The sequence below is a fragment of the Agelaius tricolor genome, unplaced genomic scaffold (assembly GCF_023055355.1).
Source record: "Agelaius tricolor isolate 1412-34295 unplaced genomic scaffold, bAgeTri1.0.p SCAF_6, whole genome shotgun sequence".
Classification (NCBI taxonomy): domain Eukaryota; kingdom Metazoa; phylum Chordata; class Aves; order Passeriformes; family Icteridae; genus Agelaius; species Agelaius tricolor.
The window spans coordinates 29,928,875-29,945,483 of record NW_027269266.1 but is presented as its reverse complement, the minus strand read 5'-3'; the positions used below and the strand labels follow the sequence as shown (position 1 = coordinate 29,945,483).

Here is a 16,609-nt window from a genome sequence, read left to right as displayed (position 1 = left end):
GGGAACTATGAACAGCTCTGGCTGTTCCCTGTTCTCTGCTCACTGGTTCAGCCAGGAATCTTTTTCTGATCAGGAAACCACCAGGACTAAGATTTCATATTCATTATCTGTGTGCTTTGCTGTTGAGGAAAGCATTTTACACAAGTGTGTCAATACATAAAAGGGAGACAGAGTTTTTGGAAAACAAATCCATACACTTCTGTTGATGAGTAGTCTAAAAGACAAGTGGTTCAATAAACAAAATTAATTAGCATGTTTTTAGAAAAAAAAAACCAACATCCTGGGGAGTTAAAGAAACAAATCAATGTAAGGTTAGAACAAAAAGATGACAACAGCAGCCTTTTTGCTCCCCAAGCAAGCAGTGGCTGGCTGTGAGAGACATCCCTTCTCTGCACAGCTAGCTGTGAGGGGTGGGTCCACCCAACAGACAGTTCATGCAGGCTGCATTGGGCACCTTCCTTGTTTTGACATGAGTTGCCTTTGGGAGCTGCCTGGCTTTCATGATAAAAAGAATCTAAGCAACAAAGTTAGGATTAACTCGAAGACAGCTGAAGTGAAGTGAGAAATACACTGTCTCAAGATAGTACAGAGTGATAAGGGCAGGCTTTATAAAACTTGTAGCAACTTCTGGCCATTTTCCAGGCTAAGGCCTTGGCATGTACTGATGATAAATCCTAGTGAAGCCAGTGGAACTTTAAATTGTCTTAAAAGAGTATTTGCACTCTCACACACAAATGCACACATATATTTGTACAGTCTCCAAAAATCTGCAAGACACAGGGCAATATTTTTGTTTTAAAAGGACTCAGTGTTTCAGGATTTCAAGTTTCCTAATGAACTAGAAATAAGCATGGTCTGATTGTATACAGTAAAATGTCAAAAAATAGAGAAATCAAGCAAATTGGGACCTGTACTGGAACCAGTACTAGCTGCAACTGCTTTATAGGCATATGTAAATTGAACACTAACCAGATTTTCAGACAGTAAAAATGATGAGGGATTGCAAATGCATTGGAGGATAGATAGGAAAAAAGAATTATCTAAGAAGTCTAGTGGAATGTGCAAACAACAGTAGGATAAGATTTAATTTAGATAGATGCCAAGTAATTCAGCTACAGAATGCTAATACTGAGCTGAAGAAATAAATGCATGATTGTAAAGAACAGCACTGTGACAGAGGTCCTTGGGTGATAATAGATGACAAATTAAAAGAAAGGACAAAATGTGATGCTGTTCCAAATAAATAATTTGCTGTTTGTTTTATGCTTGCATAAGAACATAGAACAGTAATTATATTTCTTCTTCCCTCCCCACTGTCTCACTACATGAGAAAGTAGTGAAGGAAATAAGAGTTAAATATGAGTTAAAATAAATTACAAAGAATTCAATGAAGGATAATAACAATATGGAAAAGCAAATTGCAGGCCACAACTACAAAGAGAAATTGAAGGAACCTATGTTGTACAATTTACAGAAAAGATGAAAAAGAGGATGAAAATATTTATTATACAACAGAATAGAGGTCAAGGAATTTTTCTGTATGGTAAAGGACAGCTGGGAGTAACTTGAACATTGAAAAGGGAAAATTACTTTTGACAGCAAAGGGAAAAAATTAACCTGCCAACAACAGGGTTGATGAGACAGTAGAATGTTTTCTAAAAAACTTCTTAGAGACCCCATCACCTAGACTGCAGGTGGTTATGAGAGGACATTTAATGAGTTCATTATGTGGAAGATGATTGTATGTTAGTGCTGAGGGTTGAAATGAGACTCAGTAACCTAGGATACGTGTGCATTCCATTTATTGCTGATTCTGAGTACAAAAAAATCATATTTTCATTCCTCAGCTGTAAAGCCCAAAGAAATCTGAATTCATTCTTTGCAATTGTTATGGGTCTCAACACTGCATCTGTCAGCCGGCTGTCTCAGACCTGGGAGGTAAGACACATCTTTATATCTTTCAGACACTGTCAAAACCATTTTGCACAAAAGCTGTATACTGGTGAATTACCTTTTCTTTCTGATTAATATTTTTTCATGCTGAAATCAAACATGGAGGGAATGTTGGTGGAGAAAATTCTTTGTGACCTGAAACCTTAGATACGCAGGTATTAAAAAAAAAAACCACTTAAATGTCTCCTTCCAGAGTTTTAAATAAGAACAAAGCATGGAGATCTTATCCCCTTAAAACAAAATAAATTATTCTAGGATTTTAAGTAGATATCAGAACAGAAAGTCTTACAAAGGTGGCTCCAAACAAGCAATACCTTATTCTGGAATAATTTAATTAAAAAGCCGAAACAACAAAGTAGAAATAAACCTTCTTTAGTTGTCTTTCATCAGGTTTTTTTTTGCAGCTGCTCGTCTTGAACAACGAAGTTAGGAAATGAGCCATGAATAAGGAGCATACTGGGGAACAGAGATTATTTGCTTAAAAAGCTACTGGCTGCTACTGAGAGTATGAGTGTGTTTAAAGAAGGGTCCCACTGGGATCTGTATTTCTGTTGTGGTTTTTTTGTTTCCATCCAAATGGCATCCATGTTGAGTTACAGTATCTGCAAGTTTACTGTATCTGCTGATGAACCAAATACTGGGGAAGGAGAAATTGAGCAGGGTGGGTTGAAGCGTTATCCCTCCTTCATGCCCTTAACACCACAGGGGGGCAGGACTCCAAAAATACCAATCTGTAATACAGAGAGACAGAGAAGGGCTGTGATCTCCTGCCTTGGAGATACGCTTGAGCACCAACAGCTGGGACCAGAGGGCCACTAGAGACTTACAAACCTGTCTGACACTGTCCAGAGCAAAGTCTGCCCCCACAGCTGGAACCACACATATGGAAACATCACTTGTATGGCTGAGGCTTTGACACACACAGAAACAAGGACAGTGATTGTTTACAGGGACTCAGATATGCAAGGAAGAGCTGACTTAAATAAGAGATAAAGTAAAAGTTTTAGAAAAACTACATACCTGAGGACAAGGATACAGACACCTTGCCTCTATCTCTAAAACGCCTCTCTGGGGAGCATTTGCCCTGGCCTCCTGCTAAGTTGCCTTCATTCCATTTCTCTGGGCTTTGGTAGGAGAGTGGAAGAGACCAAGAATGGTCTGAAAGGCAATGATACAGATCTCTCCTGCACAGAGCCATGCAGAACTCTGCTCTGTGCTGAGGCCTCTGGAGATCATGCGCTGCCGCTGGACTTCTCTCAGGAAGAGCAGAATGTGTTGCTTGTCGGAACAAAGAGTGCCTCTGCATATGTGCCGCTGTAAATATGTCACGTTTCTGTGTGTAAAATATTTATCAAGTCACATCCCTTCTTTTTTTTTATTTGTAAAACTTCATTGCACTGGAAGTTTGAAAAGCAGAAGGTTATTTGCATTAGTAATGTGACTTCTAGAAAGTAGAGCAATGTTTTTAAATTAATTATAATTGCTTACACATGTAAATGAAACAACCTAAATTTAAGCAGCCATTTAGACTAAATCATATTGGCTCTGCACTTGATTTCTTAAACAAGTAGTATGCTCCCAAGTATATTCTTTTTTTCCTACAGTATCCAGTGTTTTAATAGGCCTTGCTTTCCTCGATTTAAGATAGAAAAAAAATGCAATTGCCATTCCATGTTCAATCATTTTAGCATTTTAATCGTACACATCCACTTAATCTAATTGTTCTAAATCTCTTTTCTCTTGGTAATGTTGCTGTGGCTGTTAGGATCTAAGGACAAAGACAAGACAGGATTTGTACTAAGAGGGGATCTCTTTTACTAGACTAACTACTATGGCTGGAAAAAATAGACAGGCTTTAAGGTCCACACACCATCCTTCAAGTCTGAAATACCAGCATGAAAATTTAAATTGCAAACAATTGCTTTGAGTGTAGTGATGTGAATCCATTAAAGCATCTTAGAGACAAAGAAAGTGGATGCTTGTGGAGTAGAGCAGGTATTGACATGAAGGGCAAGACAGTAGTTTGTGCCTGGGCTCCCTTAGAAAGTCTTTTATGCACCTCTCTGTGGGATTAGGAGCAGAAACCAGAGACAGAGTAATCATTTTATGAAGGACATGTCTCACTTTGGCACCAGTATGTGCCAGTGTTAACCCTGATCAGCACTAGCAGGATGTATAAAACAGCACTGAGTGTGAGACCTGTTAATTTCTAGAACCCGTGTTTTGGGGCAAGATTGATTACAACGAATGATTTAACATGGATGTGATCAGTTTCTGAATTCTCAGCCTGTGTTACTGCATCTAGCTTGATATGGATGTTTAGTCATGGAAGCTGGGGAAGAAAGTAAAGCCAGCTGCTAACAAGCAGTTTCCATGCAAGAAGGATGCAGGTCCCCAAGATGAGGCTGCAGGGCCCAGTTTCTTGCTGCATTGCACTGAACATGGTCTGTAATGAGGGCCCTGGGAGCTGAGGAGCTGGGGTTATGTGCCTGTTGGTGCTTTCAGCAGGCACTTCACCCAGAGCAGTGTCATGGAAAAAAGTGCCTCAGCATTTTTCTGCCTAAATCAAATTATCTCTTCTTTTTTTTTTTCCCTCTCTGTTTTCCACCACTTCAGAAAATTCCTGGGAAGTTCAAGAAACTTTTCACTGAACTTGAAAGTTTGACGGTAAGAAGTATGATGTTGGCAGCAGAAGAACATTGCTAGATTTACCTGCCTTCCTTCTTCCTAATTTGTTTGGAGTCTGCCTGTTATTCTCTGGAGTTGGACTTGTCATGTCAGATCTGTGATTTGCTGAAGGCCACGTGGCTCTCCAGAGCTCCAGGGTGGTCTGCAAACATGAAAAGGAGAGAGGCTTTGTGCCTGACAGAGGAAGGGCAGAGAGAGGCAAATGCAGTTTCACCAGCATCAATTTGGGAGCTGTTCTTTTTCCCTGGTAGCTAATCTACCTTTATCTGAAGCAATATGCTGCAGATCAGAAGAAAAAGAGACCAGCTCAAGTTTTAAAAAACAAATGTCAAAATCTGAGGCTTGAGGGTCTTTGTCAGCATTATCAAAGCAGAATAAACAAATGTTTCCTCTGGCTGTCACGGAAGTGGGTGCATGGTAAGATCACTGCCTGGCACAGGAACAGGAGATCCAGCCTTTACCAGCTGTCATGCTTCTGTACTTGGAGTTCATTATAAATGAATGTGTTTTAAAGATTCTGCGTGAGCTGGAGTTTACATTGGAAATTGAGATGACTTTTTGAATTGCCTACACAGTGCCACAGAAACTTTGAAAGTCTCCAGCACGCTCCATGGATTTTTAAGCAGTTTTTGTTGGGATTTTTTGTTGCTGTTTGGTGATGTTTGTTTTGGTTTTTTTAAAGAAGTTAATCAGCAATACATTCAGAGATAAATTTTGTGCTATATAGCAAGGGATTTTGCTAATAGAAATTTGTGGGGTAATTCAGAGCAGGGGAAATTCAGAACAGTTCAAGTGAATCTATTCTGCAGTTTCCTCTCAATTTAGCACTGCTTCATCTAGAGGAACATAATTGCTTTTGTTCCTTTCACTGTTTACGTTCCTGTTCAGTTTAGCATGTCAGCTGGCTTAGAAAACCTTTAGCTACCTTGCATCCCAAAGAAACCTTTTATATCTAAATCATGTTCAGATCATAAGCCTGTAATGGATTTAGAATTGCTCTTTTTATAGCCTATTGATTTTTCTGTCTATTACTCAAATGGTTTTGTAGGATCCTTCTCTGAATCACAAAGCTTACAGAGATGCATTCAAGAAAATGAAATCTCCGAAAATCCCCTTCATGCCCTTACTTCTGAAAGGTAATGTTAAAGCTTGGCTGCTCTTCACTGTTGTTAATTAAAATAAGTGATTTTAACCACCTTCTGTGAGGTGATTTTTCCTTTGGATGCTCTTAAGATGAGTATGGACAGATATAGTGGTATTGACAAGGTAGCACTTGGTCTGGATAATAAACAACTCCCTTTTAAGACAGTGGGAAGATCCCAATTTTCATACAGGTCTTAAAACTTCACGGTGTCCTGTCAAGTGTGGATAGAGCTGTGTGCTCTTGCTTTGGCCACATGCCCTTCAGTGGAGGAGTGTGGCCCTGCAGGCCCCTGAGCCAGTGGCCATGGTCATACTGCTGCTCTGAGATGCCTCCCTGCTTTGCTGGGATGATCCTGCCCTGGTGCCAGCCTGAAAGCAGAACCTGCCCTGTCTGTCTGTCCTTAGAGGAGGGGATTTCCAAGTCTCTTATAGGTCTAAAAGAGATAAGGAAAATCTTACTACCTAAAATAATTTTTTTGAAAAACGGTCTTAAAATAAAGTACAGCTACTTGCTAATGCAGTGAGCTGGGCAGCTAATTAAATGGCAAGTATTTCAAATATTCCATTGTCTTAGAGTCATTAATTATTAACTGCCCAGTCTTTGAACATGGCAAATTCATTTGTTTATTCCTGTATTCTGAAAGTGTTCTCTTTAGGCTGTTTATTCCAACCTGCTGCTGTGAAATGTTTGAAGGCAGTTCTCCAGATCAGCTGGTGACAGTTTGGGAGCCACCAGACACTTCCCCTCTTTGCACACATCAAAGGAGTTTGCATTAATTCAGATGGATACAATTATCAAGGCTTCAAAATCAATATTTTTAAAGTGTTCTGGAGTATGTCTTGCCTGCAAACAAAAGCAGCAGACACAAGTCACTTGTAGCAATGATGTTTGCACAGCATTACAATTTGGTGTGTAAGAACGTGCACCTAGACAGCATTTGTATCTTTAACTTGAATTGGAGATAGCAAGAAGACTTTGAAATTAATGCAGTAATGTCCTTCAATACAATGGTCCATAAGGAGATGCTGCCAAGGTTGGTAATTCCCAAAGTGTAGCACAGTGCAATGGAATTTATTCCATATCAAGCATATTTGTATTAAGGTCATTTCCAAGACCAGTAAAATAGGAATGCGTAACACAGAAATCATTAATAACTCAGCAAATTGGTGTGTTTTATCACAATAGGAACAAAAGTAGTTTCAATTAAAAGAAGGAAAAAATCTTAAATTATGAAAAATAACTTCAGAGTGTCCTTTTAAAAGTTAATTAAATTTAAATGCAGAGCTCTCACAGCACACAGACACAGCTTTTGAAAATCAGGCAGATTTTTCAAATGTGTAATAAAATACTGTCATATACCCTTATAACCTAGTTCAGATGCAATTTTCTGCTCCACTGAATTTATCTAGACTCTTAGTTGTTGGCTGCAAAGCAAATTTCTGTTCCTTCTGCCCTCAGAGATACACACATTCCTGTCAATGACTTAAAAAGCTGTGTGAAAATTTCTGCTTCCAGTATAGGTGTTTCATTAGAAGTGATGGACAGTGTTTAACTGCACTGATACAGACACAAGCCCTGCCCGTGTCCTGAAGTCGTGTCCTTTCTGTGTCCCTCTCCCTGGGTGCCCCAAGCAGCCCAGCAGAGGAGCTGCAGAGGGTCGTGCTCCCTCCTTTCCCTCTGCTTTTTAGGATGCAGCCCGGGGGTAGGGGAGGTGCTGGAAGTTTTGGCAGCCTGTGCTGTGCTTTCTGCATGTCCAGGCTGGCATCCTGTCTGTCCCAGCCCAGCCACCCTAGGGGCACAGGGGCTCTCCATCACCCCCCAGGAGAGTCCCAGCCAGCCCCGGGTTTCCAGCAGCATTTGAAGCCGTTTAGCATTTCAATTCCAAGCAATTACAAAATGCCCCTCAGGCACAGAGTGAGCCTTTGAAACCCAAGGAAATAAATCAGCTTGGCTGTTTTGAGAGAGGGTGAAGGTGGAAGTGGATGGGGGGCGGTGAGTGACAAAGCTTCTCTGCAGGTTTACTCTCCTGAAATCCCCCAAAACCCTGGGGTCCATGTGGGTATCAGAGGGTGTCCTAGAGGTGAGGACAGGAGAAATGCTGAGGGGCACAGTTGGACTGCTGGGCTGGAGGCTGACACCTCTGCTGGGAGGGACTCTTGTCCCATTCGCTGTGTGCTGTTCTCCTGCTGGCATCCACAGCTGGGACTGTTAAGGAGTAATGCTATTGAGGTGCCAGCTCATTCCTCCAGCATCTTCTGCTCATGGATCTCCTGGGTACCCTCACATGCAGGAGAGCTGGGCAGGGCGGTGGTGCTCCTGCCAGTGATGTCAGTAACCTGGAGGCTGTACTATTGAAGTCAGAGCCTCCACTCCCACAGGGAATCTATTCATATTCTTGGTACTTTATGTCCAAGATAGGTCTCACTTCTGACCTAATATGCATTAGAAAAACAGAGAAAATGGCCTTGAGCTACTGTTTTAATTGTATCCTAACTTGGCAACATTTATTTTGCTTGATATTCCCTCCCTCCAGTTCATTACACTGTGTTCAGTTGTCTTCCTGGAGCCAAATATAGACCTTTTCCTTTTCCTCTGACCTTTTTCTTGCCTTTGCAAATTCCCTCCAACAACACTACACAAAAGTCTTTTTCCCTAGGCATGATGCTTATTTCAAAGCTTTGTACTTTGTACTTTGGTGTCTTGTGTTTAACCTCTCTGGCTGTCCACTGCTGGGGACTTGAGTGAGGACTTCACAGTCATTGTCCCACAGAGGGAGATGAAGGGGTGTCAGAGCCATCTCCAGCACCTGGTGGCTCTGCCCCTGTGGAGCTCTGGGCTCAGGGACAGACCTGTCCCAGCCTGGCCATGCAGGGCCATCCCTCTGGGTGCCCTCCCCTGCTCCCAGCCATCTTCTGTATATTATGTATCTCAGATGTAGCACAGATCAGGTTTAATAAGAATTCCTTGCCCCCACTTAAAAATACTCTTCTGTTAACAATGTGTAAATATTGTTGTTATCTAATAATCTCTGCATGTCATCATTAGGCCCGGCTTTTGTTTCACTCTTACAAGATATTGTGTAAATCCTTAATGGGATACTTTCCTTTTTTTTTTTTTTCTGTTGCTGTTTAGTAATTTTATTTATTTGCATTTAAAAAGAGGTTGTGAATAGTAATTATCTTTCTTTCTTTTTTCCAGATGTAACATTCATCCATGAAGGAAATAAAACGTTTCTGGATAACCTTGTTAATTTTGAAAAGCTGGTGAGCTAATTTTATCCTTCCTGTTTTTCAAAACATTCATGTTCTCTTCTTCCCTTTGCTTTCCTTATCTTGTAAGACTGTAAGGTTTTCTTCTGGCTGAACCAGGAGGAAATAATCAGGGGTATAGAAAAGAGCAAGCAGGATGAAACAGCCAAGTCTCTATCCCCTTCCCTTTTCCTCTGCTCCTCTCTCTATTCTCCTTCCTTTCTCCTCTACTTCTGTGTAAAATGGCTGAACCAATAATGGCCATCATCACTGCTACAGAGTCTGCTCTTCATTTATACTCAGTGAGATCAATTCCTTTGCATCACCTGCTTCGTATGAGTTAAGTTCTCCTGCTTCAGCTTTCTCTGAATTATGTTTCCTTTTTGTTTTTCCCCCCAGGTTTCTCTAGTTTATCACCTGCAAGTGATATTGTAATTTTAGGGATCTTAAATGAAAGTTAAACTTTTTGATCTATGTTTAATGAAGAAGAAAATAATGCCTGAAATACGAATTAAACTGACTGCAAATATCACTATTGTAGCTTTTATGCATAAGGGCACTTGATGATGTATTTTTGGCCACATTCACTCTAGGCATCATATGGTATCTACTCTGGCATGGTATTACTGAGAGAGATTTGAGTTGCCTAATTTGTGTTGGTTTTTGGTGGTTTGGTTTTTGTTGTTGCTTTGTGGTTGGTTGGTTTTGTTCAGTTTGGGGGTTTTTCTTTGGTAACATTTTCATGAACTTGGTTTGTTCAACCTAGAGAAGAGCTCAGTGCAGTCTAGAGCTTCCTCCTGAGGGGAAGAGGAGGGGCAGGCACTGATCCCTTCTCTGTGGTGACCTGTGACAGGACTCAAGGAATGGCCTGAAGTTGTGTCAGGGGAGGTTTAGGTTGGATATCAGGAAAAGGTTCTTCACCCAGAGATTGTTTGGGCACTAGAACAGGCTCCCAGGCTCCCACATGGAGGTGGTCGTGGCACCAGCCTGACAGAGTTCAAGAAGAGTTTGGACAATGCTCTCAGGCACATGGTGTGATTAATGGGCATGGTGCTGTGCAGGGCCAGGAACTGGACTCGATGATCCTTGTGGATTCCTTCCAGCTCAGCTTATTCTATGATTCTATGGCACTAAAAGCCAAAGTCTATATATCTGAACAGAGGTGGAGTAGAGAAGCTTGGATTGTTTTTTTCTTGGCCTATAGTATTTGACCAAGAAACCAAAATGTTCTTTGCAATTGTCCAGGTATGCCATGGAACTCTTATTGCAGATGGCTCTGGTTGATGAATTGTGCCCAACTATTTTCTCCATGTGTTTACACTTGTTTGGGAATGAACGCACAAGCATGGAGTTATTAGTGAACCAGATGTTGAACTTATTTTCACATTCTATCATAATATAGGTTGTCTTTCAACTTGCAAGCAGATGTAGGCTCTGACTTTTGAACCTGAGCTCCTTTTTTTCATGTTTTCTGTTTGATTTCTGTACCTTTTCTTGTTGCAGAGTTTACAAGAATACTAATTTGCATTTAATGAAAGGTTTTCTTGTTCCAAGTCCATTAACTGTTTGACCTTTAGGTGTTTTCATAAAACTCATTAGCATGTTCTTCTTCATTGCCTCTTGGAAGTACATCCAATTAACATGTAAATTAAACTAGCCCTTGATGCACCATAATTGTTATTAAAATCCCTCCACTGGCCCATATATTTATTTAGTGAATATGTAGAATCTAATTCTTGTCCAGTCTTAGCAGGCTGTGTTTGTTTGTTTGTTTGTTGTGTAATCGTGTATATGTTTAATGCATGCTGGGCTTCCTGGGTAAGAATGCCTTTCCTTTCTGTCTCCATTGTGTTTCCAGAGGCAGTGGGAGCTTTGCTAATTGACTTCAGTGAGCCAGGATCTCACCTTTTCCATTCAAATGGATAATGGGCATTCTAAATGGCAAGGGGGGAGAGGCTGAGGTGATGGTTGTGGGGTGAGAGTTGTTCTGATTGACACTTCCTCCAAATTATCATTCAGATCACGCTCTCAGAAACATGCTGTCTCATGCAGCCCTGTACATATGAATGCAGGCAATAGTGCAAGCTTAGGAAGTGGGGGCTTAGGAGAGATTTAAACATCAGTGTAGTGGAAACTCAGGCTGCACACTGGTATTACCCTGGCTCAGTTGGATTTAGTCAGTGGCCACGAACTCACAGGATGCATTACACGTGATCACCTATTCATCAGTCCATGTTTCTTTTCTAATTATAAGGGCTTTGTCCTGAAGAACAATGTCCTCCTCGGTGTTCTGTACTGAACACTGAAGTGCTGAGCACTTTCTGGCCTTAGCTGAGAAAAATTAGGATTGACATTGATTCCCGCTCGGTTTGGATCAAGCCACTGAACCTCACCTGCAAATTTGCTGTTGCAGAAAAAGAAGAAAAGAATTATTCTACCATGGCAGATTACTGCTTTGGGGAAGGAACTTACTGTCATAAATTACTAGAATTTCCACTTATGAATTTCAAAGCAAAGATGGTTTCTTGTGTCTCCATTTGGATCACTATTTTGAAATATTTCATTTCTACATTAAACATCTCACCTGAAGGAGGACTTGTCAGTCTAAACCATTATTTTTTCCAACTGTATTAGTTTCTTTTATTAAAGATCCTTCTCCCTACAATCCCTGCTTCTTTTATATTCTTAGAACTCAGCAATCCTCACATGACTGGATTTGATTTGACATGAAATTATAGCAGTAGATACAAAGTTAATTCAAAATGTAAAGAAGGAAATTTGCAAAGAGACGAAAAGAAGTGATCTGTTGTTTTAGGAATGTTACCTAGCTTTAGCAAAGGTGAAGGGGTTGCAGTGGTTTATTTAACTGCATTTTGTGTAAAATCTAGTCTATTATAGTGTTAGATCAATATTTAATATTATACCTACTTCTTCAACCAAATCTGAAGGTATAAATGAAAATATAGCCTTACATGGTCACATCTCAAGGAATTTCCATGGTATTTTCTTAGCTATTTCACTAAAATGTGGCTTGTTCAGGTTTTTCTCTCCAGCCTTCAGCTATGTCTGAGCAATGACATGTCTTAGCCACACTTCAGCAAACTCTATTACAGGTCAATGGCCATTACCATTTTTGATAACACCTGCTTACCTAGAGCCTTCAGCTGTAAGGACTGTGTACTGCAGCTGTGTGTTCTTAACCCACCCCCCCAAATATCTGTGCAACCCCAAGCCTGAGGCTCTGCTGTCCTCGGTGAAAAAAGTGCTAATGATCCCGGGTGGGCTGAAAAGCCACCAGCAATATGTGTCACTTATCACACTAACAAGTATTCAAGCACCTGTTTAAGCAGACAGGAGATAACATTTGCTTTGCAGATACATTGGCTGTAATGCTTCTGCATTACTTTTGGGTCCCAGAGAATTGAAACCAGAGAGAAATTCATAATTAGGATACTAAAGCCAGAGGATTTGCAATTCTGTTTTAAATGTTGCACAAAGAGGTTCTTCCCTCACCAGAGCATCACCTACAGAAGCCAGTCCTGGAATGAACCCTCACAGTGACTGACTACAAAGGAGAGACAGCAAAGAGTTACAGTATGTGTGATGTGTGGGTTTTTCTGACTTGTAAAATCCAAATGCAGAGAGTGTTGGCTGGGAAACATCACAGCAGCAGCACTGGTGGAAGTTTCAGTACTGCCAGTACTCACATTATTGATCGTGAAATCTAGATCATCTCATTAGAACTTCATTATAATCAGTGCAAGGACATCAGCACAAGAGATTGTGTAATTTCATGGCAAATGAAGCACAGCGGGTAACAAGAAAAATTATTTTGATTTACTGATGAAAGAAATATGAAGTTTCCATTAAATGTGCTCTCATGATAAGCTTTTCTGTGGAGGAGCCTTGTAAGCCACTCCCAGGATGTTGAGAGATGAGTTTTTCTGCATCATTCTGGTCTTAAACATACTCTGCTCGAGACAGTTAATCCTCTCCACCTCTAATAATTTTTGAGGGACATGTAAAATGAGTATCAGCTGTTTGCATGAGCTTTCAGATCATTCCTGCTAACTGCAATTTGCTTCCATTACTTACTAGATTTGAAGAGGAATTGCCTCAGAAATAGTAAAATTTTTTTAAAGTAATCGCTTAAGAACTTTATGGGTAGTATCTTGTGAAAATAAGCTCCCTCTACTGATTTGTGAATAATCCCAATTTTTGTATAAATTGATGACTTGAGCCTGAATGAGAAACCGAATTTAACCCTTTTGTTTCCTCCGCCTAATATAAGTGAACATCCAATATCCCTGTAAACACCATCTTTTGTTAAAATAGCATACCTACAGGACAGTTTTACTTGGTACATACCTGTGGAGGTGTCAGGGTGTTTGCTCTGCAGCATTTGGGCTGTGGGCTCTTTTATTGTGTGCTGGTTAGGCTGAGAGAACAGCCTGGCTGAGAGTGGTGCCTGAGTGTGGTGGCATTACACAAGTGTACACTAAGGGATGCAATCTGTGCCACAAAGAGGCTTACAGTCCAATTATACAAATGTGGAGACAGAAGGAGAGGCTGCAGACTACACAGTATCTTAGATAATGCACTAAAGCTGTGTTTGAACACCAAAGCACCCACCCAGTCCACAGGCCTTCCTTTCTGTAGGTTTTTGGTTTAATAAAAGTTGCTGTAAGAAAAATGAGCAATTGCTTGTTTATTTTTCATTACCACTTTCCATAGGTTCCTAGGGAGTTGTTCTCATTTAATCTGTGTTATATCAATTAGACATCTGACTAACCCTGTTTCATCAGATAGTATCACTAAGATAAAGAGCAAAGATTCTCCTGCTGTCTTCATTTTCTACCTTACCACAGTTGCTTTTTGCTGTTCAGTGTAGGGCAAGGAGATTTTTCAGGCTTTTCTGATGATGGAATCTGTCCCAGGTCTTTGCACTCATGTTTATTATTTTGTCTTTGCAGCACATGATTGCAGATACTGTTCGGTCATTGAGACATTGCAGAAATAACCAATTTGGTGAGTAGACAAAATTTCCTATTTATTTTGCCTTTGTACATCCTTGAGGGTTTGTTGAGTTTTTGGTTTGGTGTTTTTTCCTCCTGTTTTCTTTCCAGTTGCTCAGGTTTACTACAGAATGTGGTCAAAACCTATTTAACCAATGGGCAAGAGAAGGCATCATTTTTGGAAGATCAACACAGCAAAAACCACGGTTTTTGCTTTAATTTACAAAATGTTTCTAGGAACAGCTTCCAAATTTTAGGAAATTACTTTCCTGCAAAAATTGCCATCTCTTCAAAACCCTGTGTAAGATGGGTGCCAGCTGCACGCAGTAATGGAGGCCCCTGGTGTACGCTGCTGTTTCTGCCTTTCCCAGCTATCAAGGAGTAAGCTCAGTCTCCTGCCAGTCTGAGTGTTTTGGGAAGGAATTCACAGCTGCCTCGGCTTCCAGCAGCTAAAGGATGGAACTCATCCCCACAGCTTCTCACTCAGCTCTTCACCAAGAGCAATTGTTTGTTTGCCTGGGCTTCTTAAGGACATTTCACAAAACTGTACAAGTCTTGAAGGTATGAGGATCCAGTGGGTTTCGTGAAAGTGGTTGAGTAGGAAGAAATGAGGGGGCTGTTTCCTCTTCTAGGGGAAGCTGCAAATATAGCTGTGCCTGCTTTAGACACTGGAGGATCAATGCTGGAGGCAAGGATTGCGAGTGCCTCAGCTGCACAGAGACTTTTTTTGTTGCTTTTTTTAAAATATTTTTTTTGTTGTCGTTTCTGCCTTATTAGCCACTAGAGAATCCAACCCTGAGGGACCATGCCAGAAAACTTCAGCTCTCTTTGTTCTGCTGCTTACAGAGGAGAAACCTTGCTTTTCTCCTTCTCAGCGTTCTTATTCTCTGCAGAAATGTTGAATACAGGAAGGGGACAGAAGAACTCCTTTAGGAAGCAGTTAGTTTTTAAGCCAAACCCACTAAACATGTCATTTATTGAGGCCACTAAAACCTCTTTTTCAAAGAGAAGTCCAGAACTGTGCTGCAGCCTTGGGGAAAATAAAGTTGAATAATAACTTTTTTCCACTGACTTTTCAGGAGCTGTCAGCATTGACTCCAACAAAAAGAACAATAATCATAATTTTAATTATAAATACAGGTACCTTGGAGAATAATAGGTACTTTTAAACATTTGCTCTATAGAATTACCACATGTATATACAGTATTACCTTTAAACAATGGCTGCTCAGTATTATGGTTCTTGTGTAATTTTTCTAAAAAGACATATATAAAATATATATATATAAATGTATGTAAGAGACAAAGCAGGGCAGAAGGAGCAAGATGTGCCTTCTTTTAATTCAGATACAGAAGGAAATATTCATTAATCCAAACCATGCCTCTTTAAATTAAAATGTCTCCTATTTGGCTTTATGAAAAGTAACATTGTTTCCTTTCAGTGATGCGAGGGGTTTTTTGCACTTTTCCCTGCACATCTTTCATCTTGTTTTTGCCTTTTTTATTTTTCCAAGTGATTTTGTAAGTCTTGCAGCATAAATCCAAGGTTAATACCTGAGATTTATCATATAATCTGGTAGTTTGAAGTAGGCAATTGTTATTTTATTTTAGTGCAGACTTGATTTATTGTGAAGCTGGCATTTAAAAAGCAGCTTATACAGACATCCCTGTAGGCACTTTTTTTTCCCTAAAATTCGTTTAGGCATGAAATGAATTCACTGAATATTTATTGAGACTTTATGGACAGTTTCTTTTTCTAGTGGGCTTATTTTGCTCTCAGGAATGTGAATCTTTCTACTGTATCAATTCCCAGATTGGCCTAAGAGCAGCAGGCATCTCACTGTAGGAAGAAATTCAAACAAAACTAAGCAAGGAATATTATTATTGTTTATGAACTGTATCATGTATATTAAGCTTGCAGGTCAAAGTGTTTCTGGATTAGAAACTGGTTAGGTTCCAAGTAAAACTGAAAAGCCTGTTTAAAGCAAATAACATTTGTATCCTAAATCCTGAAAACAAATAATAGCATTTCCAAAGTGAGGAAGAACAGCCTGAGAAAACAACATAATTCAAGCTTTTGTTATTTGAGGTGTTAATGAGAAATACAAATGTTTTTCACTATGTTCAGCACAGCTGCTGGGATCCTGTTCCCTCAGAACAGAAAGGTCAGCTCTGTATCCTGACAGAAATTTATCACATTATCCTGTTCTCTCCAACACTGCTCAAGTGAGATGGCTGCTCTGCAAGAGCTCTTTAGAGCAGCTGCCCAGGAGCCCCACCAGCAGCCACACACAGAACTGGCTGCATTCACATCCCCTGTGACCCACACAGCACCACAGAGAGGTCTTCAGAAACAAGGGATTGGTGATTCCTGGAAACTTGCTCAAACAGCTGGAGAGTGTGGAGAAAAGGGTGATAATGAAACAAAGGAGAGGGAAGAAGTGTATGAGTTAAGCTGATTGGTTCAAGGAGTTTTGAAGGGGTTTTTTTTCAGTTTATGGTAATATTGAGGACATGGACATGAATGGAGCTTTCCAACTTTGCTCGTCTGCCAGAAGTTA

At 40.3% G+C, this 16,609-nt stretch overlaps 1 protein-coding gene across 1 annotated transcript in view; it reads left to right on the top strand.

Annotated features, from left to right (window-relative positions):
* RAPGEF5 (Rap guanine nucleotide exchange factor 5) overlaps window positions 1-16,609 on the top strand; it is a 157,736-nt gene that overhangs the window by 136,574 nt on the left and 4,553 nt on the right. The window contains exons 21-25 of the mRNA XM_071429179.1: window positions 1,848-1,938; window positions 4,570-4,620; window positions 5,690-5,777; window positions 8,984-9,048; window positions 14,007-14,061. Coding sequence (XP_071285280.1) covers window positions 1,848-1,938; window positions 4,570-4,620; window positions 5,690-5,777; window positions 8,984-9,048; window positions 14,007-14,061 — 350 coding nt within the window. The remainder of the gene's footprint in view (window positions 1-1,847; window positions 1,939-4,569; window positions 4,621-5,689; window positions 5,778-8,983; window positions 9,049-14,006; window positions 14,062-16,609) is intronic.